This window comes from Phacochoerus africanus, chromosome 1, assembly GCF_016906955.1.
Source record: "Phacochoerus africanus isolate WHEZ1 chromosome 1, ROS_Pafr_v1, whole genome shotgun sequence".
NCBI classification, from domain to species: Eukaryota; Metazoa; Chordata; class Mammalia; order Artiodactyla; family Suidae; genus Phacochoerus; species Phacochoerus africanus.
This window is the reverse complement of record NC_062544.1, coordinates 61,607,658-61,632,755: the sequence shown is the minus strand read 5'-3', so window position 1 is coordinate 61,632,755 and position 25,098 is coordinate 61,607,658. Positions and strand designations below refer to the sequence as shown.

Genomic DNA, 25,098 nt, shown 5'->3' with positions numbered 1-25,098 from the left:
CTGCCACACGGAGAATGGATGCTGGGGGCCAGAGTGGGGCAGGGGGAGACCATGGGGGCAGCTACGACAAGTGGTCCAGGTGAGAAACAAAGCACAGCTTTTCCTCTATCATCCCCACGGGGCAGAAAAGTAGGGTGAGTGCGGGGCTGCGGCAGTGCATGGATGGGGCATCCTGGGGTGTTTTCACCAAGGACTCTGAGCACCAAAAGTTTGCTGGGGTTCTATTTTCCCATCCACCTCAAATTACAAACACCCCCAACACCCCACTCCCACCACCTTTTCTACCTGGTACGTTTTTGATGTGATGACGCTTAGGCAAATACCAAGAAATTTCGTCAGTATGTGGCAGGATTTAAAATACAATCCTGGGAACTGGGACGCTTTCCATTAAGGTCAACATCATGTTACAAAATATTTCCTCCTAGGGGCAAGGGTGTTGACCACCTGCTGAGGAAGGGTTGCCCTTTCTGAGCTCTGTGATTATAAAGATGGGAGGAGGGGCAGGGTGGGGGTGGGGGTGTGTATAAGAAACTTGCCCTGCAGCATCACCCTGGTTTGTGCAGTCAGAGGACAGCTAACCTTGTAAGTGTCTGAGACGGATCAAAATCAGAACTAATCTGCTCAAGATGCTCCTCAGAACCATGGATAAAAAACACTCTACAAAAAATACAAATTTTTGGCAACTTAGCAGGGTGTTGGGGAGTATGTTCCAAAATGATAAGATTCAAATTTCCAAAAAAGGACTGTGCAGAATCATCCTTTAAAAATGTAGGTCAGATCACATCACGCCTCGGCTGAAACTCCTCAACAATGCGCCACAAATTATGCATCCAGGCCGTCAGCTTCCATGGGCCCCTCTCCTCTCTGACCTCACCTCCTACTACTCTGCCCCTTGCTCCCTCCTGCCCTGGGGCTCTTCCCCGTACCTCACACAAGGCAGAGAAGATTCCACCTCAGGGCCTTTGCCCCTGTGGTCCCCTCTGCCTGACGAAGGTCCCGCCAACACCTCCAGCACACCCAAGCCCCTTGCCTGGTCCTATTTCTCCGTAGCATTTACTACCTTTTAATACAGTCTAATTACTCATTTACTCTATCATCATTTTCCTCCCTCTAGAAGGAAAGCTCCAGGAGGGCAGGGATTTTTCGGCTGCATCTCCAGTAGTTGAGACATTGGCTGGCACATAGTAGGCCCTCAAAAATGTTTACTGAATGAATAATCGAAGTGCTTGATAAAAGTAAAGTTAAAACATAATATATATTCAGAAATGCCTCAGAAAGTTTTACATTTAGATTAGATACAATAATAGGAAGAAAATGACCCATATTCAGGAGTTCCTGCTGTGGCGCAATGGGATCAGTGACATCTCTGCAGCGCCAGGATGCAGGTTCAATCCCCAGCCTGGCATGGTGGGTTACGGGATCTGATCCCTGGCCATGGGAATTCCATATGCCTCGGGGTGGCCCAAAAAGAAAAAAAAAAAAAGACACTCACTTTTAAACGTTTTAAGGGATACACTCAGGGTTTTTTAAAAAGCACTGTATTGGTATGGAGAAGGTGGAACCTCACACACTACTGGTGGGAATGTAAAATGGTATAGTGGCTGTGGAAAACAGTCTGGCAGTTCCTCAAAAGGTTAAATGCAGAGTTAATACAAGACCCAGCAACTCCACTCTAGGTATAGACCCAAGAGAAATGAAAATATACATCCACACAAAACCCTGTACACTAATGTTCAGAGCAGCATATTCATAATGGCCAAAAAGGGAAAACAACCCAATCAGTCCACTGACTAAGGAATGGATAAATAAAATGTAGTATATCCATACTGTGGAATATTATCCAGCAGTAACAAAAGAATGAAATTCTGATATATGCTGCAACATGGATGAGCCTTGCCAACCTTCCATGAAGTAAAAGAAACCAGGCACAAAGACCACATGCTATATGATTCCATTCATATGAAATACATAGAAGAGGCAAATCTATAGAGACAGAAAGTAGATTAGTGGTTGTCTAGGGATCGGGGAGTTGGGGGGACATGGGGAGTGCCTCCCAACGGGGATGGGATCCTTTTGGGGTTGATGAAAATGTTCTAAAATTGACTCTGGTGATGGCGGCACAAACTTGTGAAGGTACCAAAAGAACACCACGCACTTCACATTGGTGAAATGGATGAACTGTGAATTAGACCTCAATATGGGGAGTTCCTGTCATGGTTCAGCGGTTAATGAGCCCGACTGGTATCCATGAGGACTCGGGTTCGATCCCTGGTCTTGCTCAGTGGGTTAAGGATCTGGGGTTGCTGTGAGCTGTGGCATAGGTCGCAGACAAGGCTTGGATCCCACATTGCTGTGGCTGATGTAGGCTGGCAACTACAGCTCCGATTAGACCCCTAGCCTGGGAACCTCCATATGCCGAGGGTGCAGCCCTTTTTAAAAAAAGACCAAAAAAAATAAATAAATATATGCATATATATCTCAATAAAGCTGTTATTAAAGGAAAGCATGGAGCTCTCTTGTGGCTCAGTGGGTTAAGGATTCAGTGTTATCATTGCAGCAGCTCATCGCTGCTGTAGCATGGGTTCAATCCCTGGCCTGGGAACTTCTGCATGTTGTGGGTACAGGCAAAAACAAACAAACAAACAAAAAAACAAAACAGGAAAGCATAGCACTGAGGGCTTACCTTTCACAGACTTTATACCCTTCATTGACGCTCACTGCTTTGTATTTCATGTTGCCTTTGGTGCGCTCCAGCTCCCAACACCAGTCCTGGAGTGTGTCAAACATTACAGCATGGTTCTTGCGGTCGGTAGCTAAGAAGACAAATTGAAAAAGACAAAGTCTTGTCATGAAGCACTGGTATCTTAATGAAGTGAAAGTGGATCCCTGAGCCTCAACTTCCTCCATTAAGCCCATTTTTATCCACAAAGAATGAACTCACTGCTTAATCCTAACCTTGTTCCTTTTTTCCGTCACTTATCCAAAATTATGACTGAGGCTCTGCCTTTTTATACGGGGGGCAGGGAAGGAGCTGTTCTTGTTCCATTCCTTGCAAAAGTAATTTATAGCTTTATTTTCAGTCATCTGACCATGAGATAATTTATATAACATAAAAAGATCCTGTGAAGCACTAAAAGACAGGCTTGGCACAAATACTAAAATAATAAAATATTTTTAGCCCTACCAATGTGTGCAGAAGATGGCAAACTCATCTGAACAGCATGTCAGATTCCTGAGTGCGAAACCTCCTTTGATTTGAAAATACACTGCCAAGAAGAGGATTTCTTTTTTTTTTTTGGCCACACCTGAGACATGTGGAAGTTCCCAGGCCAGGGATCGAACCCGGCCACTGCAGTGACCCAAGCCGCTGCAGTGACCACGCCAGATCCTCAATCCCCTGGGCCACAAGAGAACTGATTTTTGAAAGCCATGAACAAATCAGCCACAGTGAAGGTCAGGGCCTGCCTGCCTAGGGCCGCATCATGGTGATGGGGACTGCTGCCTCAACTCTGCTTGCTAGGAGCAAGTCCCCAGGAGAACTGCACTTGTAGCTCAGCAAGTGTGTCCTTGGTCCCCTCCTAAGCCACTGCTTGATGGGGGTGACGAAAACCAAAACAATCTCGTGTATTTACGCCTATCAGTTAATTCAAACTTGTGCACATCTTTAAAAAATACGTATTTGTTCCCACTGTGGCTCAGTGGTAACTAACCCAACTAGGATCCATGAGGATGTGGGTTCAATCCCTGGCCCTGCTCAGTGGGTTAAGGATCTGCAGTGCCGTGAGCTATGGTGTAGATCCAAGACGTGGATTGGATCCTGAGTTGCTGTGGCTGTGGCGTAGGTCGGCAACTGCAGCTCTGATTCAACCCCTAGCCTGGGAACCTCCGAATGCCACAGGCGCAGCCCTGAAAAGCGGGAGGAGAAAAAGAAAGCATTCTCAAAAAACAAGTGTCTGATAAAACTTCCACCTGCTTTTTTTATTTCACTTGCTCCTTTATTTTTATTACTCAATGAATTTATTACATTTATGGTTGTACAATGATCATCACAATCCAATTTTATAGGATTTCCACCCCACACCCCCAGAGCATCCCCCCACCCAACCTGTCTCCTTTAGAAACTGTAAGTTTGTCAAAGTCTGTGAGTCAGCATCTGTTCTGCAAAGAAGTTCATTGTGTCCTTTTTTCAGATCCCACATGTCAGTGAAAGCATTTGATGTTGGCTGTCTGACGGACTTCACTTAGCATGATAATTTCTAGGTCCATCCATGTTGCTAAAAATGCTGGTATTTCATTCTTTTTATGGCTGAGTAATATTCCATTGTGTATATGTACCACATCTTCTTGATCCACTCCTCTGTCAATGGACATTTAGGTTGTTTCCATGTCTTGGCTATTGAAAATAGTGCTGCAATGAACGTTGGAGTACATGTGTCTTTTTGAGTCATGGTTCTCTCTGGATAGATGCCCAGAAGTGGGATTGCTGGATCAAACGGTAGTTCTAGTTTTCTGAAGAATCTCCATACTGTTTTCCACAGTGGTTGCACCAATTTACAATCCCACCAACAGTGTCATAGGGTTCCTTTTTCTCCATACCCTCTCCAGCACTTATTGTTTGCAGACTTTTTGATGACACCCATTCTGGCTGGTGTAAGGTGATAGGTACCCTCACAGTGGTTTTGACTTGCATTTCTCTAATAATGAGTGACGTTGAACATCTTTTCATGTGTTTTTTGGCCATCCATATGTCTTCTTTGGAGAATTGTCTGTTTAGATCTTTTGCCCATTTTTTGATGGGATTGTTTGTTTTTTTGGTATTGAGTAGTAGGAGGTATTTATAAATTTGGGAGATTAATCCCTGGTCAGTTGATTCATTTGTAAATATTCTCTCCCATTCTGTGGGCTGTCTTTTCATTTTGTTTAGGGTTTCCTTTGCTGTGCAGAAACTTTTAAGTTTGATAAAGTCCCATTTGTTTATTTTGGTTTTCACTGTCATTACTCTAAGAGGTGGATCTGAGAAGATGTTGCTATCGTTTATGTTGGCGAGTGTTCAGCCTACATTTTCCTCTAAGAGTTTTATAGTATTTGGTCTTATATCTAGGTCTTTAATCCATTTTGAGTTTATTTTTGTGTATGATGTTAAGGAGTGTTCTAATTTCATTCTTTTCCATGTGTCTGTCCAGGTTTCCCAGCACCACATATTGAACAGGCTGTCTTTTCTCCATTGTATATTCTTGCCTCCTTTGTCATAGATTAGTTGACTGAAGGTGTGTGGGTTGAATTCTGGGCTTTCTATCCTGTTCCACTGATCTATATATCTTTGTGCCTGTACTGTACGGTTTTGAAGATTATTGCTTTGTAGTATAGTCTGAAGTCTGGGAGCCTGAGTCCTCCAGCTCCATTTTTCTTTTTCAGGATGTCTTTGGCTAGTCTGGGTCTTTTGTGCTTCCAAACTTTAAAATATTTTGTTCAAGTTCTGTGAAAAAGGTCCTTGGTAATTCGACAGGGATTGCATTGAATCTGTAGATTGCCTTGGGTAGTATAGTCATTTTGATAATATTGACTCTTCCAATCCAAGAGCATGGTATGTCTTTCCATCTGTTTGTGTCATCTTTGATTTCTTTCATCAGTGTCTTACAGTTTTGAGAGTATAGGTCTTTTGTCTCTTTGGGTAGGTTTACTCCTGGGTATTTTATTCTTTTGGATGCGATGGTAAACTGGATTGCTTCCCTAATTTCTCTTTCTGATCTTTCATTGTTAGTATATAGAAATGCAGTCAATTTCTGTGTATCAATTTTGTATCCTATGACTTTGCCAGATTCACAGATGAGTTCTAACAGTTTTTTGGTCAAGTCTTTAGGATTCTCTAGGTATAGTATCATGTCATCTGCAAATAGTGATTGATGGTTTTACTTCTTCCTTTCCAATTTGGATTCTTTTTATTTCTTTGACTTCTGTGATTGCTGTGGCTAGGACTTCCAAAACTATGTTGAAGAGCAGTGGTGAGAGCGGACATCCTTGTCTTATTCTTGATCTCAGTGGGAATTCTTTCAGCTTTTCACCATTGAGAATGATGTTAGCTGTGGGTTTGTCATATATGGCCTTTATTATGTTGACGTAGGTTCCCTCTATGCCCACTTTCAGAAGGGTTTTTTAATCAGAAATGGGTGTTGGATTTTTGTCAAAGGCTTTTTCTGCATCTATTGAGAGGATCATATGGTTTTAATTCTTCAGTTTGTTAATGTGGTGTATCACACTGATGGATTTGCAGATACTGAAGAACCCTTACATCCCTGCGATAAATCCCACTTGATCATGATGTACAATCCTTGTAATGTATTGTTGGATGTGGTTTGCTAGTATTTTGTTGAGGATTTTTGCATCAATGTTCATCAGTGAAATTGGCCTGTAATTTTCTTTTTTGTGTGATATCTTTGTCTGTTTGGTATCAGGGTAATGGTGGCCTCATAGAATGAGTTTGGGAGTGTTCCTTCCTCTGCGATTTTTTTGGAACAGTTTCAGAAGGATAGGTGTTAGCTCTTCTCTAAATGTTTGATAGAATTCACCTGTGAAGCCATCTGGTCCTGGACTTTTGATTGTTGGAAGTTTTTTAATCACAGCTTCAATTTCAGTTCTTATGATTGGTCCATTCATCTTTTCTATTTCATCTTGGTTTAGTCTTGGAAGATTGTACTTTTCTAAGAATTGGTCCATTTCTTCTAGGTTTTCCATTTTATTGGCATATAGTTACATATAGTAGTTTCTTATGATCCTTTGTATTTCTGTGATGTCCATTGTTACTTCTCCTTTATCATTTCTAATTTTATTGATTTGAGTCTTCTCTCTTTCTTTCTTGAGAAGTCTGGCTAAGGGTTTATCCATTTTGCCGATCTTTTCAAAGAACCAGCTTTCTGTTTCATTGATCTTCTCTATGGTTTTCTTCATTTCTACTTAATTGATTTCTGCTCTGATCTTTATGATTTCTTTCCTTCTGCTAACTTTAGGTCTTGTCTGTTCTTCTCTCTTGAGCTGCTTTAGATGTAAAGTTAGCTTGTTTATTTGAGCTTTTTCTTGTTTTCCGAGGTGGGCTTGTATTGCTATAAACTAAAGCGCCTTTTGCAGCATCCCATAGGTTTTGGAGGGTCGTATCTTTGTTGTTATTTGCTTCTAGGTATTTTTTAATCTCCTCTTTGATTTCTTCAGTGATCCATTGGTTGTTTAGTAGCATGTTGTTTAGTTGCCACGTGTTTTTTTTTTTTTTCACCTGCTCCTTTTAATGAAACCAGATCATAGTACAAAGGATGATAATAAGATTAACTTTTTTTTTTAAGTAGTTAAGTTTATACAGCACTTGATATGTGCCAGGTGCTGTTCTGAGCATATTTCATTTAACAACTCAATCCCCACAACCCTATGGGATGGGTGGTAATATTTCCTCAATTTTACAGAAGGGGCACAGAAAGGTCAAGTAACTTGTCCAGTGTCACAAAGCTAAGCAATGGCAGAGCTGGAATCAAATCTAGGCAGCAGTCCAGGAAATTCCCATAAAGTAATGAATGCAAAAGAAGTCCCCCATGGACATAAGTAATAATAATACAATGCATAACAGATCATTTTCTTATCAATACAGCTAAGTTCTTCCCTAAAATACCCTGTCATAAAAGCATTTAGTACCTTTCAGCTCAAGCACATCTGTGAATTATTTATTTATTTATTTATTTATTTGCTTTTTAGGGCTGCATCTGCAGCATATAGAGGTTCCCAGGCTAGGGGTCGAATTGGAGCTACAGCTGCTGGCCTACACCACAGCCACAACCACGTGGGATCCAAGCCATGTCTGTGGTCTACACCACAGCTCACTGCAATGTCAGATCCTTAACCCACTGAGGCCAGGGATCGAACCCGCATGGTTCTTAGTCAGATTCATTTCCTCTGCACCACAACGGGGACTCCACATCTGTAAATTACTAAGCCTGAGAATAATGAAAGATTTCAGATTGCAAAGCACCCCCCTACAAATCCCTACTTAGTGAAAAAGCTAATCAGTCAATTTGCATCATCATTAGAGACTTCACTTCCAAAAAAAATGGAGGTTGAAAGGAGACGATAAAGGGGCTAAAATTCAGATAGAAGAGAAGATGTTACATATCCTGAGCTTCCTGGCACAAAAAGCCACCGCAAGGTAATGAAACTGCCAGGGTCAGTCAAAGTAAAGGTTTTGGCACCCAGCTTGACATGTGCCAGGAAGCTGTCAAACAGTCCTGTGCTGGGTCCAGACCAAGAGCCAGGATATAAGGAAGAGGCAGAGTTCCCAAAAACAAGAGTAAGATTTTCAAACATAGACACAATAAATGTTTATATAAGTTAGAGGAATCAACAAAGACGTCCTATTTTATATGTCATATTGCAACAAGCTGTTGTCAGCCAGTACCCAGTTAATCAGCACATACACATACTGCTACAGTGAAAAGGTCATTTCAAAGATGAACTTACTGAATTAAGGAACAGGTTTTATGTTTAGCCTGACAGTAGTGCTAAATGTATCTCATAATGACACGAGATCCTCTGGACGTTGTCTGTCCTGAATAAGCAGTTCCACTCTCAATTAACCCTCATTCAACGACTGCACCCCACGCACCATGCAAACAATTTACAATCTTCGCAGCACTTCAAGGGAAGTATTAATACTGCAATTTTTAAGTGAGAAAACAGACTCCAAGAGTTAAATGTCATCCCCAGGATCACACAGCTACTGGGCAGCTGGGCAAGGATTTGAACTCAGGTGGGACAGTTCTCCAAATTCATACCCTTTCTACTAAATCACCATAGTTCCCAAAATGCAACCCGCTCTCTTTAGCCCTCTGCACATCTCTGCACAGGCCAAAGACTCCTGTGTGTGTGCCAGACACTCCCCCATCTCCACCTGTAGCTCAGTCACAGCCTTCGCCTTGGATAGCCCTCCCACCAGGGCACACATCCCTCTGTCTGACTTGAGGCTCTTAGAGGGCAAGGATTTAGACTTGTTCATCTCCCCAAGGGCCCAACCCACAGCAAGCGTTTGATAACCATTTACCAAGTGAGCAGTTAATGACAATGCAACTCAGCATGTCAGAAAGTATGCATGATAAATGAGGTTAAACTAGCATGCCAGTTCCCTGGTGAAAAGCACAAGGCACATAGGAGCACTAAACATCAATTTCACGTTAAGGATGATGGGCAGAGGGGTTCGATGTACATGATTGACACTGCTGGGTGTTCCCGTTGTGGCGCAATGGAAACGAACCCGACTACGAACCATGAGGTTGCCAGTCTGATCCCTGGCCTTGCTCAGTGGATTACAAATCCGGCATTGTCGTGAGCTGTGGTGTGGGTCGCAGACGCGGTTCGGATCCCGTGTTGCTGTGGCTGTGGTACAGGCTGAGGCTACAGCTCCGATTCGACCCCTTGCCTGGGAACCTCCATATGCCGTGCGTGTGGCCCTGAAAAGACAAAAAGACAAACAAAACAAAACAAACCACGCTGCTGTGCATTTACGTATGAAAATTGTTAAAGAGGGTAAATCCTAAGAGTTCTCATCACAAGGAAAAAAAATGTTTTTCTATGTCTTTAATCTTGTATACGAGATGAAGGATATTCATTAAACTTTTTGCAGTAATCATTCCATGATGTATGTAGGTTAAATCACTATGCTGTACTCCTTAAAACTTTTTTTTTTTTGGCTGCACCCACAGCGTGCAGAAGTTCCCGGGTCAGGGATGGAAACCGAGCCACAGCTGCAACCTGAGCCAGAGCAGGGACATCACCAGATCCTTAATCTGCCGAGCCACCAACTTTATACCTTAAGTATGAAGGGAACTTCATACTTAAGTATGAAGTATTTGTGAAGTACTTAAGAACTTCATACCTTAAGTATTAAGGAAACTTCATACCTTAATCTTAAATGGTACTGTGTGCCAATGATATCTCAATACAACTGGAAGAAAAAAATAAAAATGCTAGCTTGGAATTTTAAGAAAAAGAAGAGTGGGTAGAACAAGTGAACAGAGGGAGAGGTGAGATCCAGAGAAGGAAGAAGACAGACATCTGTGGAAACACTAATTCAATGCTAGGCATTGTTAATAGCTAATGCAGATGACCAAAGTTTCTTACTTAAAAGATTGCTCTTTTACAGTGAACAGAATGGAAAACATTTGGAATTTTAAGTTTTCTAATCAAACTAGTTTTCTGATGTGTTGTCTTATACCCAACTATTCTATTTCTCCCTAAAATATTTGCTATACAGCATGTTTTCATTGTTGAAAAACTTACTAGAATGCAAGACATTTTGTAGAGTCTTATGAAATGAAATCAAATATACTAAAGTAGAAAAAAGAACCCATGGACAAGGAGTTCCCATTGTGGCACAGCAGAAACAAATCCAACTAGTATCCATGAGGATGTAGGTTCTATCCCTGGCCTCGCTCAGTGGGTCAGGGTTCCAGTGTTGCCTTGAGCTGTGGTGTAGGTCACGCACTTGGCTTGGATCCCACTTTGCTGTGGCTGTGGTGTAGGCCCGGCAGCTGTAGCTCCGATTTGACCCCTAGCCTGGGAATCTCCATATGCTATGGGTGTGGTTGTGAAAATAAATAAAAGAAAGAAAGAAAGCAACAAAGATGACAGGAAAAAAAAATTTTTAAGACATCTGAATGAATCACTCAAGCAAGAAATGACCAATTGCAGAGAAGCAGGAGGGGAACCACAGATGGGTTTTCTCCCATAAGTCACAGGTAGGAACCGGAAGGGTCTTGGCTACCTGCAGATGAAACCTCACCTGTATTGTTCTGTGCTGCAGTTGCATAGGAAAACAGGAACAATCGTTTAAGTAGTTTTGGAGCCTGGGTATGATGAATTATGCCACTGACAATCTAGAAGAGAACCAAGCAATGGAAAGAGTCATGCTTTTGGCAGATAAACCTGAGAGAGTCATGCTTTTGGCAGATAAACTTCAGAGAGACAAGAACCAAGTTGTCTAGGTTTTCAGTAACGCTAATGGGTTCTGATGGGCAGCATGCCAACTCTTGTTGAGGTCTGTATCTGTAATGTTATCTCTGGGAATAATGCCAAATAAACAGAATGCTAACCATTTTGTCAGATTTTTTAAGAGCTTTAAATTTCCAAAGCAATTTTTTAAACTTAGTCTAATTTCTCAAAAACAAAGCGCTAAAAAAATTAAGTGCTATATTCAGATACTTCAAAAATGTGACTTGTCAAAGACACACAGGTGACATCAGATAAAAACGAAGATGCCTAGCTATCCTGATCTACTTTCTGTGGCCTTGAGAATATTCTGGAAGATAAGGAAATCAGGAGTTCCCATCATGGCTCAGTGGTTAGCGAATCCAACTAGGAATGATGAGGTGGCGGGTTCGATCCCTGGCCGTGCTCAGTGGGTTAAGGATCCGGTATTGCCGAGAGCTGTGGTGTAGGTTGCAGACGCGGCTCAGATCTCATGTTGCTGTGGCTGTGGTGTAGGCTGGCAGCTACAGCTCCAATTCGACCCCTAGCCTGGGAACCTCCATATGCCGTGGGAGCAGCCCAAGAAATGGCAAAAGGACCCAAAAAAAAAAAAAAAGATAAGGAAATCAATCCATTGTGCCTTTTGTCTGAAGTTCTCAACAAAAGTGTGTTTAGAGAGATGACTAAAATCATCATTCAAAATGAAGTTTCTGGCTCCCCTGGCAATTTTCCTTATCTATACCACTCTTTTTCCTGCTCACAACAGACACTAAAATCATGTTTATTATTCTAACTGAACCACCACACTACCTGGAAGAAAATTAAAAGGCTTCCTAAAAAGAATGCATAACTCACTGTAGCCAAAAACAACGCATATAAGTTTCCCCTGATATATCTACTATGACTGTGGTCAGCCTGAAATCTTCAGTATCTTAAGAGAAATCCTGGAAGTTATGATAACCATGGAAACCAGTTACATTATCTCAATGTGCTGCAGCAACCAGATTAAGTAAGCGACCAAATGAGCAGGCTTATTTGGTGACTTGCTTTTTGCTCATCTGACCCATGTACCTCCTCCTCCTTCCATGGGTAACCACAGCCTCCCAGATGTCAACTCATTCATTCCAGGAGCTGGGGGTCACTGCTGCTGCCTTCTGGGAAGGCTGTCAGAGGTGAGCGGAGAGGGCTGCTTCTAGCAGTTCCAGCTTCTTCCCCTTTCCCCCACTGCCTTCTGACCCTGCTTTACCACCTCCCATCCTCTGGAGGCTCCAGGAACAAAAACACTATAAACAGAAGGATTGAAGGTAGCATGTGCCAAGATAATACAGTCATGCGCTACCAAATCAGCTCTCAATTCAAATCTAAGCACACCGATTGTAACTGATTTCAACTTTACAGAGTGATAGGCTCCCCACGACCTTCGGGAATTGGAAGTAAGAACTACAGTTAGTGGGGAAAACCTGATGGGAAATAAAACCTAAAAACACATGCAACTAGTTACCCTTTTGACTTCCTCTTCTTTTGTGTACCTCAGACAAAAGTGGAATACCCGGAGGTCTTTGCAGTGGATGATGAGTGTCTCAGGGTATTTCTTCAGCTGTCCAAAGAGAGTCTTTTTTTTCTCATCAAACACTACACATCAACAATGAAATTAAGGAAAATCATGTTATAAGGAAAATCAAGTTTCAAGTTAACGCTAAAGTAACAAGGTAGACGATCTACTTCTAAGGACACCTCTCAAAAGTGAGAGAAAAGCTCTACCTTCTAAGTAACTGTCGGTAAGAGCCCAGTCCCACCCAGCAGGGGCCCTGGTTCTCCAAGAACAGCCAAGGTTCCTCATTCCTCCCGAGGAAGCACAAAACCAAAAAAAAAGACTGGCCACTGTCAGCAGAACTGACTTGTGCAGAAAACCCAACTCTGAAAACTGAAATTATAAAAGATGGAAGGGAGCTCCCTCAGGATGTGCTTTGGGGACAGTCAAATCCTGGACTCATGGTTAAGGCCCTCCTGACACACCCCCACCTCCACCCCAGAGTTTGGAACCCGCAGGGTCTGTTGGTGCTGGGAACACCATAAACGCTATTGGAAGATTTCTGACAAAGCCCTGACTACAAAAATAGAGAAGTGGAGCAGAGAGAGGCTTGTTTAGTCAGTAGCAAAGACACTCAAGAGCACCACAACAGACCTTTATCAGGTTAGCCTTTAAGACAAAAAAAAAAAAAAAAAAAGGAAATCTTTGGGAGTTCCTGTCATGGCGCAGCGGAAACAAATCCAACTAGGAACCATGAGGTTGCGGGTTCGATCCCTGGCCTTGCTCAGTGGGTTAAGGATCAAGCATTGTCGTGAGCTGTGGTGCAGGACGCAGACTCAGCTCAGATTTGGTGTTGCTGTGGCTGTGGTGTAGGCCAGCGGCTATAGCTCCAATTAGACCCCTAGCCTGGGAACCTCCATATGCTGTAGGTACAGCCCTAAAAAGACAAAAAAAAAAAAAAAAGGTTAGCCTTTAAAGTAAGACCTACATAGAAGTTCTATTGTGGTGCAGTGCTAATGAACCTGACTAGTATCCATGAGGACTCAGGTTTGATCCCTGGCCTCGCCTGCATTGCTGTGAGCTGTGGTTGCAGACACGGTTTAGATCTGGGATTGCTGTGGCTATGGCTGTGGTGTAGGCCAGCAGCTGCAGTTCTGATTAGACCCCTAGCCTGGGAACTTCCAAATGCTGTGGGTGTGGCCCTAAAAGACAAAAAAAGAAAAATAAAAGAGTAAGACCTGCACAGCTAACACTGACATATGATCAACATCTAATATGTAATGGCATCATGAAAGAACAGGTTCCAAGTTCAAGCCCACTCCTCCAGTTAAGTGACTCCAAATAAGCCAATTTACACCTCAATTTTATCATTCACAAAACTGATTTTAACAAGGTAAATATGTGAAGAAATTTTAGTCAACTATAAAGGGACCAAAAAAATAATCATTATCAGTTACACTTTCGAAGGCTGACAACACCCCAGGGGAAAACAGAAACTTACCTCCATAAATCTGGTCAACACAGTGGAGTGTAATGTCATTTTCTCCTACGACCTTATTCTTAAATTGGGTTTCCTACAAAATTCAAAAAGAAACAACTGTTGACTCCTTTCCGTGTACTGTTAGACATTTATAGGCAGAGCAAATCACCATTCTCCACTTGCATATTAAGAAAAATGGGGTGGGGGGATGTGCTGGGGTGTGGGATGGAAATCCTATAAAACTGGACTGTAATGATCATTGTACAACTCTAAATGTAATAAATTGAGTAATTTAAAAAAAGAAGGAAAAATGGGGAGGGATAGGAGAAATGGGTGAAGGTGGTCAAAAGGTGCAAACTTTGATCATAAGTAAATAGATAAGTCCTCGGGATATAACGTACAGCACGGAGACTATAATTAACACTGCATTGTGCATTTGAAAATTGCTAAGATGGTAGATTTTAAAAGTTCCCATCACAAGGAAAAACTTTTGTGTACATATATAATTTAATCACTTTGTTGTACAGCAGAAATTACCACAATACAAAATATATCAAAATCATTATACTGTATGTACCCTTAAACTAATACAATGTTGGAGTTCCTGTCGTGGCGCAGTGGTTAACGAATCTGACTAGGAACCATGAGGCTGCAGGTTCGATCCCTGGCCTTGCTCAGTGGGTTAAGGATCCGGCGTTGCCGTGAGCTGTGGTGTAGGTTGCAGACACAGCTTGGATCCCGCATTGCTGTGGCTCTGATGTAGGCCGGCGGCTGCAGCTCCGCTTCGACCCCTATCCTGGGAACCCCCATGTGCCGTGGGAGTGGCCCTAGAAAAGGCAAAAAAAAGAAAAGAAAAAAAAACTAATACAATGTTACGTCAATTATATCTCAATAAACCAGGAAAAAATGAAAAGGTATACTTTTTTTCCTTTGTTTCATTTTTTGTTGTTGTCATTTTGAAAAGGTATACATTCTTTAAAAAACTGAACAAAGAGGGAAATGTAGTCCATCCCCAAGAAAGGGACACTGAAGGAGTGAAGTGTATGAGAAACACGGAAAGCGCTCATTTTCAAACCCAGGCAGGACTTGCTGTTTCCTGGCTGTTCCCAGGCCACATAAGAGCCCTTTAGAGGTTCTGGGAAGTGGCACATGCAGGTTCAGACCTGTTCACGCAGACGCACACAGGTGAGTGACAGAGCTTCAGGAAGAAAACCCCAAGTTTCTGTAAATGCTGTCTTTCTACAGGACTAGGAACCAAGCTGCTAGAGCAACAGGAGCACAGAAGCCCATGCTTTGAAGTGGCTGGTTCCTGCTGCCGCAGAGCGCACTCTGAGGGGTGTGGGCGTTCACCTCCCTCCACTGCTCGTTCTTCATAAGTGGGACAAGGACACTACTTCTTGGTGCAGAGTAAACTCAAACGCAAGTGCTCCCCTCAGCCCCAGTTTCATAACTCAGTTCCTGAATTTGAAGAAGAGTTAAGTACAGAGGAAACATGAGGAACTAGCCTGTTTGGGGAGATGTGACTCCCATAAGTGCTATGTACTGCACCAAAACACAGAAGAAAACAAAAAGCTTCCCATGTCAACCTAGGAAGTCAAACGCTAGCCAGTGTGACGTGAGGCACTGGTGGGAAACTGCAGAGGGTCCTCCCACTGAAAGGATATCTGAAGGACAGAGAGCAGACCAGTGGTGAGGACGACTTTGGCCGCTGTGTGTATGTGTGTGTGTTGGGGGGCGAGCAACTGAGAAGCTGGGAAAAGAGAGAGTGGGGCTGCAAGGGCACTGCTCCCCTGAACTCAGCCAAACGCAGCTCATACATACATCATTGTCCAATGCGGATTCATCGTCGCCCAAGAAAGAGATCTTGAAGTCTGTGCAGACCAGCCTTCCATAGATCCCACGCTGACAGGAATCTTCCTGGACACACTTGAGTACTGTGCTGGCTTCACAGAGCAGCTGTTCACCTGCTCGAAACCAAAACAAGGCCCCTTTAGTCCTCAGGGAACACACAGAATGCGAACAGTACAAGCTTCCCCAGCTGTATGCCCGCAAAGACAAACACATGCTACGATGCAGCGCAGGAGCTGCTAAACCAAGGGGAGAAGATGAAGCGGAGTGGAGACCACAGAGAAGTGAAATCACAATGGTTCAGACACACTTGCACACGGAACATTTCTCTGTCTCCTCACGGTGAAGAGCAGACCTATCCAAATGGCTGGAAATGGCCTCGCTACACGTGCAAGCACAGGTGTTCATGTTTTTATCACTTGGACCCAAGCGGTACCCTAGGTGAGCAAAGCCAGAAAGGCTGGCCAGCGTCCTCTGAATGGAGCGCTTGGCCCCCTTTCCAGGGCAAGTGGGCCCTTCCTCCCCCCCAGAACTGCTGAAAGAGGGCGGGTGTCTCCCTGGCCAGGGCCCTCAGGCAGCTTCCTCAGGCACAGAGGGCGCAGCACAATCACATTCATTCTGGCTTCACGGACAGGGATGGGAGGAAAAGGGAGGTCAGGGGTTTGTGGGAAAAAACAGTGTTTCCTCTCTTTCTTAGTTGAGGGTTATTTCCTCTCAGTGTGTCACCTTTCCTGCTCTATCTGCAGACGCCCAGCAGCATGAGAAGCTCTATTTCCTGGTGACAGAGAATACTTCTCTACAGTCAAAAAGATGAGGATTTAGGGAGAGGCAGGAAGTGGAGAAGCTCATGAGGACTTGGATGTCTGAGTGAGGGCAGGAACAAAGAGAAGGATACAGGGGACATGAAAAAAAGGTGAAAATACTTTGCAACAAGAAAGGAAAATAAAGGAATTTTCCAAGTTCTCTTGTAGCACAGAGAGTTAAAAATCCACCGTTGTCATTGCAGCGGCTTGGATCTCTGCTGTGGCAAGGGTCTGATCCCTATCCTGGGAATGTCCATATGCCACAGGCCAGCCAAAAAGGGGGTGGGGGGGGATTTTCTTCTCATCCAACAGACAAACATCTTCTCCTCAGAATCTCCCTCTGGTTATTTCCTTTAATGTCCCTAAATATACTGTTTGGTTCAGAATTCATTTGGTCTAACCTTCAAAATGAAAACAAAGAAGAATTTCAGACACTAAGACTATCAAGAAGAATTTCAGACACTAAGACTTCTAAGGAGTTAATTACTGCGGAAATCCTCAGCCACCAGGTCAGCCTCTACAGACACCACAGAGCCTGAAGAAAACAATCAAGTCAGGGCCTCCTTAGGGTTTCAAATAGTTCCAGAAAAAGTGCTTCAGCTGAATCCGGGGTGGAAGACCTGTGAGCATGGCTTCCTGTGCTTTCAGCTCCTGGTGTGAAACAGCTTTTAACAGCGAGCTTCTCCCAAGACCAGGCAAGCCATATGGGTCTGTGGTCATGCCCTGCAGACCAGACACCAGCACACAGGGTGGAACAGGACATGCCAGGGTGGGGCTGGGGCTCCGCAAGCACAGCCCGCTGCGCCACTCTTATCCGCTGGGAGCGGACAGAGTCTCGAGTCATGGGCTGCAGGAGCTGGAAGAAATCTTAATCTAGTCTCAAAAACTGAGGCTGCACACCTAGAAGAGACTAGGTGTGCAGGGGTCAGGAAATCCAGGGGTCCAGGGGATAGGAGAGCACTAAGCTAAAAACAAAAGTAAATTTCAGAATCTATAACCCAAGCAAAGACAATAGGATATATGGATTGAGGACTATGCCATTATCATGGGGAAAAGCCTTTAACACATAAACATTTTTTAAAAAGTTATAGATGCTGATATATTTACCAAGTAAGGTGGATCAATCAGAAACGTGTGCTTATTCATTCTCATCCTCCCTATAAAATGGAATAATATTACAAGTACCAGAACAAGGCCTCTATTGTTTTGGGAAGATGTTCTTAAAAATACTTATGGAAAAAAGCCATTTGAGATCAGAAAAAAGTAAGTGGAAGGACTGAATGCACAATTCACAGGAGAGCTACATACAGGAGGGCTACACCAAGTAGTTTCTGTTTGTGAATTCAGAAATGATTAAAACTTAAGCTACGGAAAGTCTCTCCTGCATCTCAAAATAAATAAATAAATAAAAATTCCCACCAAGCCAGGCTCCTCGGTGATGACCTAAGAGCAAAGCCCTGGCAGCCCCACTGTTGCTTAAAGCCCAGCGCATGTGAGTGCAGCGCTCTGTGGGGGACCAGAATTTCCCTGACTAGGGGACCAGAAAACTTGATGAAGCCAAGTAAGGCAACCTGAAAAAAGGCCTCATTTGCTTAGAAAAGAGGTGAGAATGTCCTAGGATTATTTTTATCAGCTATGGGGAAGGGGAAACAAATTCTTTCTTGATGTTGTAATACTCAGTCCCAGGTGTGCAGTTATTGAACTAAAGACCTTGATATTTTTGCCCAACTCATTACTGTCACACACTGTCTGGATGAAAACAAAGGAGTTTATATATAGAGCTACTAGGGATGACATAATTTATCGCTGGCTTTGAATTGCACACAAGGTAGGATGCTAACATGACTGTTACCTGGCAACAAGTGAAGAGTTACTTCCTTCTCTGTTACTTCCTTTTCGTTTGTGTGAATTTCCTAAAAGAGAAGAGCAAAGGGTGATATTTTTCTTTGTTTAAGGGCTCAAAATGAGTAACAGAAAGCTATGCTTTCAGAATACACACTAAAACACCATATGCACAGAGGAGCTTTTTGTTTATTTGACAAGCTAGTTGTTTGGGTTTCTTAAGTATTTTAACTAAAGGAACTCAGAAAATTCCAACAAGTTAGTTCCATGTATTACATTATTTATTTAGGGTCAACATCTATTAGTTGTCTCAAGCAGAGGGACAGGGGTGGGCACTCTGCAAGTAAAGGGACAAATGACACACAGCAAAGTAAGGCAGCTCAGGCAGAATCAGGAAGAGAATGGAAGCCAGTCCACAGAAAAACCCCCCTCTTCCCCAGCGAGGATCAAGGGAACAAAACAAGACTACTGTGTGTTTTTGAGAGAAAATGGACCAGTGTCAAGGGCTTGAAGGTAAAAATAGGAAAAAAATGAATGTACTTGGTCAGTCCTGATCCCTCTACTCTGTAGCAGGCCAGAGCTCAGGCAAAGGCAGCTGGGCACGCTGTGGCCATTCTAAGTTACCTAAAACCACAGGACAGTGCCACAGGATGCCATTGCTGCCAGTCAAGGAATCGAGGCCAGGCTCTGCGCCACTGTTTCTCAATAAAAATATCTTCAAATGCTTCTATGTTGGGTTGTGTTTATCAGACATTCAAAGATAATGAGCATCACTCATTATTAGAGAAATGCAAATCAAAACCACGATGAGGTACCACCTTACACCAGTCAGAATGGCCATCATCCAAAAGTCTACAAACAAGAAGTGCTGGAGAGGGTGTGGAGAAAAAGAAACCCTATGACACTGTGGGTGGGATTGTAAATTGGTGCAACCACTGTGGAAAGCAGTATGGAGATTCCTCAGAAAACTAAACATAGAACTACCATTTGATCCAGCAGTCCCACTCCTGGGCATCTATCCAGAGACAACCACGACTCGCAAAGACACATGTACTCCAATGTTCATTGCAGCACTCTTGTCAATAGCCAAGACATGGAAACAACCTAAATGTCCATTGACAGAGGAGTGGATCAAGAAGACGTGGTACATATACACAATGGAATATTACTCAGCCATCAAAAAGAATGAAATACCAGCATTTTTAGCAACATGGATGGATCTAGAAATTATCATGCTAAGTGAAGTCAGCCATACAATGAGACACCAACATCAAATGCTTTCACTGACATGTGGGATCTGAAAAAAGGACAGATGGAACTTCTTTGCAGAACAGATGCTGACTCACAGACATTGAAAAACTTATGGTCTCTGGAGGAGACAGTTTGGGGGGTGGGGGGATGTGCTTGGGCTGTGGGATGGAAATCCTATGAAATCAGATTGTTATGATCATTATACAACTACAGATGTGATAAATTCATTTGAGTAATAAAAAAAATGAAAAAAAAAAAGATAATGAGCAATCCTTAATGAATTAATGGACCAAAACAATCATCTAAAAGGCTGTTACTATAACAAATAGAGAGGCAAGTTGGGCCTCCTCATCAACCTACCCCACCACCTATGAAGAATTCTTGCCTAATGATCTAACCTCAAGTTGCGTTAGATTCTATGTCAACCCACTGATTTATAAGAACCCTGGGACAGACACATTAAATGACACCACAGGGATGCAACCAGTCAAATCCCAACTGCGAGAAATTCTACAAAACAAGTTCTCTCAACAAATAAAAATGGAATATTTTTATTTCATTTTGGGTAGAAGTCTCTGGGTGGTATGAGTTTTCTGAATTTGTTGATTCAGACTGAAGCACAGTATCAGAAGAAACTTGGGTACAGACAAGGTAGGGAGAGACCAGAGAGCCCACCTTGAGACTGAAGGATAAGAACAACGTCACGGCTTCCTGGGAGAACCTGTTTTTGAGTGTGGAGATGACTCAGTTTTGGAGAGAACTACGATTTCCATCCCAGGAGATGCCCATAAATCAAGCCTCTCTGAGGCAGTGCTTCTCAAACCTGCAGAGAGTCAGATCCTCTGGGGAGCTTGTTAGCTCTGCAGACACTTGGCCCCACCACACACCTGAGGAAGCAGAGTGTGGGGGCTGCAGCTGGGCCTCAAGTTTTGAAAAAGCTCCCCAGATGACTCTTGATGCACTGCTCTAGGTTACACAAGAGGAACTATTGTTGCAAATGTAAATGCTCTGAGTGTTTTGATAATTTAGAAATTCTTGTTGAGAGTTTTCATCATCTGTCATTGACAAAGAACTAAATTAAAGCATAATTATTTTTGACAGGCCTATCATCTTTCTCTGAGGAAAGCGAAGCGAATTCATTAAATTCAATTGGCTGTTAGAACTCCAGCAATCATCTTCAGTGCTTGGAACTCCAGTTCAAAACCTGAAGCTGGCATGGAGAAGACCACCCTACTGCTATGTCCGCCCGCAGAAGTATCATCTTCTGATGATAAGCATGTTGTACTATCCAAAACTACCCACACACATTTCTTGAAACGGTCAGTGAAATTCTTTGTTTACATCGTATAAATAAGACAATCAGGAGACACCTTTTAGGAATCTGTCCTACCTCAAACTGCCTTCCCCCAGACTGTTCCCCGATCCCACAACCTCCCGGAGTAAGCCACCCCCTTCTCATCAACTGCATGGATTAGCAGACAGTACTGGCAAGTGGCTAATTACTTTATCTCCACCATTTATTTGGCTGAAGGGCTAAGAGAATCTAATCTGCTTCAACTACAGACTCGCAGAGCTAGTCATAAATACAGTGCAGCAGATAAAGCTGTTCTACAGAGAATGAGACACATAAAGAAGATATGGGAGATAAAACCTCCACCCCCAGACACACAGACAACCATGGCCTGGACTCCATGGCTTTCTGGGCTCTGGCCAGGCCCCGACAGGCCTCTGGCCCACAGTTCAATGAATCACACCTGTATCTTCATAATGGATCCCCTGGTTAGCAAAAATTAGCTACCGTGGTTCTGCTGATTATCACGAAGGATACTGACTTAGGTCAACTACACTAACAACAGAGAAACCACAAATGACAGGTATCATGCAACACATCACCGTACAATTATCCAGGGCCATAGGATGAGGGACCAACATCACAGTCACCATCTCACAAAAGTAAGACTGGCAGGGAAGAGTCAAGTGCTAGACAATCTAGCATCCGCCCCTCAAGTGTGTGGGTTTTAGATGGGGTGAGGACAGATGAGGCCTCCGAGCTGTAAAGTCTCATAGGATTTCACCGTTATTCAACTGCTAAAACCTCCCTGAAGGCTTTCCTTGGCTGCTACCCCCACCACCCTACACAACCTCTCTGGGTACAGAGGTGCATACTACGCCCTGCCCTACCAGTTCCCACACACCAGGTTAAAAAAAAAAAAAAAAAAAAGCAAAAACTGACTTAAAAAACAAAACGCCCCCACATCATCTTAGTTCTGTCATTTGTGTACACACACATATGTATACACACATATACATATATACAAAAAAGCAGAGGACACTAGGCTTCTAAAGATAATTAAGGTTCGTACACGGAAAAGGAGCAGGAGGTTTACAAGAAACAAAGATAGCACAATGATGACATTTTATTTGCTACTCTTGACTGTGAGGATGACAAGAATTGCTACTACCATTATTCTAACCAAGACGCACAAAGTGGTGGTTTAGAGAACATAGAGTTGCACCTAAGTTTACATGAAACTGTTACTTCCCAGATCCAAAAGCACAAGCTCAGTGCTGTATCTATGGGCAGAAAGGTGCTAGGCAGAACTAGCTGAAACTTGAGGAGGTGGACTTGGGTCTCTGACATGTCTGGAACCTGCTATACTTCTGTTTTTATCCATGGATGGCTTGCTTGGGTGCAGATTTGGGGGACATTTTGTATAAAGGTGTGAAGAGAGGAGTTGGCTAGAAGGCATGGAACAAGTTTTAAGCAAAGGCAGATGTTCTATTATCCCGAACATTTCAAGAGCATTTATGAACAGCAGTCATGCACCTTACTAGTTGACAGGCAACTGGATGGATGCTCATGGGATGGATAGAAGAGTAAATAACTTTGAATTTTTATTTATAAGCCAAAAGGGAAAAAAGAAAAAGAAACGAAGATAATTTAAATGAATCCCCACAAGTGCTAGGTCAAGAGGTGCGCAGAGTGCAGGGGGGAGGACAGACAATACTAACACGCTTGCACGACCATATGCAAAAAGATGGATGCTATGACAAAGGCTTTGATGTGGGGCTATGGGAGCACAAAAGGAGGGACCTAACTCTGTAGGGGGCCAACAGAGGGAGGAGGGGAGTGGGGAGACTGTTCCAGCAAGTGCTTCCAGAGAAGTGGCTCATAAGGAACGTGCAGGAGTTCAAAAGAGGGTCCAGCAGAGAGAGGAGGAAAGGAAGAGAAGGTGCAAAAACACAGATGCAAGTAATTGCACAAGAGAGGCAAGAAACAGGGCTGGCGGGTAGTGTGCTTGTAGACCATTTTGAGGAGACTGGGCTTTATCCTGTGAGCAATGGGGAGCAAATGAAGGATTTTAAGCAGAGGAGTGAACTAAGCACGTGGTTACTTCCTATCTCCAATGTCTTTCAGGTAAAAGCACAGGACTCATTCAGGAACCTGGGTGGGCCCTAGCCTACAGGGCTACCATACCAGGAGGATCTCAGACAAGTGTCCAGGACTTAGTGCCCCATGCAAAAGAATGGAATCAAGAGTTGCATTGCCTGCCCGAGATCAAAATCATGATAGTGCAGTGAGCCTGAGTATTGGTGCCCGCAAAGGAGGCTGGGACTTTGGGGGCATTCCCTCACAAGAAATGGACAAAGGAGGACTCCTGCCCCCTCCTGTCTCAAGCACTCTGTCACAACATGGCACCATGTTCTCAAAGGGATGAAAATGAAATCTGTTAGAAGCATTTCCTAAGGGGAAAAAAGGGAAGGAATGGAGATCTTTCCCCACTCACCTTCATCCTTGTCAAATGCCCCACAAGCTTAGTACACATTTTTCTTTTTTTTTTTTTTTTCTTTTTTTTTGTCTTTTGTCTTTTTAGGGCTGCACCCACGGCAAGTGGAGAGTCCCAGGCTAATCGGAGCTGTTGCCACTGGCCTACACCACAGCTCACAGCGATGCCAGACCCTTAATCCACTGCACGAGGCCAGGGATCGAACCCACAACCTCATGGTTCCTAGTCATATTCGTTTCCTCTGCACCACAACGGGAACTCCACATTTTTCCTTTTAAAAGTAGGGACTCGTCTTCCCTAAAATAATATTAAATACAGTCTGATACTGGCAACAAGTTACTGACCAGAAACTGATCTAAGAAAAGGGAAAACCCACTAAGCAGCTAAGGCATGGAGGAGCCACACATCTCACAAAGAGTGTGGGAATTTCATCACTGGAGGGGGTGACAGAAAAACCACCACGATTCTTAACAGTGCTTGACTTCCTACTATAGCTGCTGCTATTCATCAGACTTCCTTCAGCACTGTGGACGGGAAAGGAGAGGCCAGAACAGCACAGTGAGATACAGCCGCTGTGGCCAGGAAAAGGGACTCTAATCATCCAGTGCATGGGAGCCTCTGCTCTCAATGCCACTTAAGGAATTCTAACAAGACTTTACTTTGCCAAAACACAGACCAGGCAGCAAGCTCGGCTATTCAGGACACTGTCGAAAATCACAAAGTGAAAGACTTCTGAGCAGTCAAACCAGATGTGGCCAACTTTGCACACAGGGATCAAAGCCCTCCGCAAGCTGGCCATCAGTCCCAGCTTCCATCTCAACTGCATGCTTTTAACTGTCATGATAACAGCCCGCATTTATTAAGCTCTATGAGGTGCCAGCTAAGTACTCTTCATTAGCATCTCATTAATCCTCATGACCGGTCTAGGACTGGTATTAGCTCCATTTTACAGATGAAGAAACTGAGGCTTAAAGAGGCTCAGGAACTTCCCTTTTATAGGAGAAAATAAGTTACTGACCAAGCCCAAGCCCTGACTAACTCCACAGCCCACATTCCTTGCAGCTGTGTACTCGTTCCAACAGACACAGTCCCCAGTTTCCTACCACAAAAGAAAAAAGAGTCATCACATCCATTTCGTAGAGCAGAAAATCAGTCTCCTGTTACAAAACTGATTAGAACAAATTTAGAAAAATTCCCTTAAGAGAACCGTACTGCACTGTACAAGGATTTGCCATGGACAGGACAAAAGCACGTGAAAGCTAACGTCAGCTACACTCCTGAGAATCTGCTGAGAGGCTGCAAAGCAGCCTGGTTGTTTTCATTCCACTGGTCCTCAAAAAGTATTTTCTCTAGTTTTTGACCAAGTTCACACTCAGGATGCACATCTTAAAAGTGTGATAGATTTAGGGCATCTCGGCAAAGGCAGCGAAAGGGAAGGGCCTGCCAAAGGATCACTAACCTTGAAAAGAATGGCGTGGGGGTCCCTGCAATGAATCTCTCATAGGCCAAAATGCTTGTAAATGTTCACATCAACCTCATTGCTTACAAGGGCTTTGAGTC

The 25,098-nt window shown here is 43.4% G+C and overlaps 1 protein-coding gene across 2 annotated transcripts in view; it reads right to left on the bottom strand.

Annotated features, from left to right (window-relative positions):
• The window catches only part of MTMR12 (myotubularin related protein 12), a 75,283-nt gene that overhangs the window by 27,946 nt on the left and 22,239 nt on the right, over positions 1–25,098 (bottom strand). The window contains exons 2-7 of one of the 2 annotated variants that reach the window (XM_047767540.1): positions 18,510–18,570; positions 15,828–15,970; positions 14,028–14,100; positions 12,497–12,627; positions 10,811–10,904; positions 2,684–2,813 (exon numbers count right to left, since the gene is read on the bottom strand). In XM_047767540.1, coding sequence (XP_047623496.1) covers positions 2,684–2,813; positions 10,811–10,904; positions 12,497–12,627; positions 14,028–14,100; positions 15,828–15,970; positions 18,510–18,570 — 632 coding nt within the window. The remainder of the gene's footprint in view (positions 1–2,683; positions 2,814–10,810; positions 10,905–12,496; positions 12,628–14,027; positions 14,101–15,827; positions 15,971–18,509; positions 18,571–25,098) is intronic. The other variant, XM_047767549.1, reaches the window with a different exon arrangement.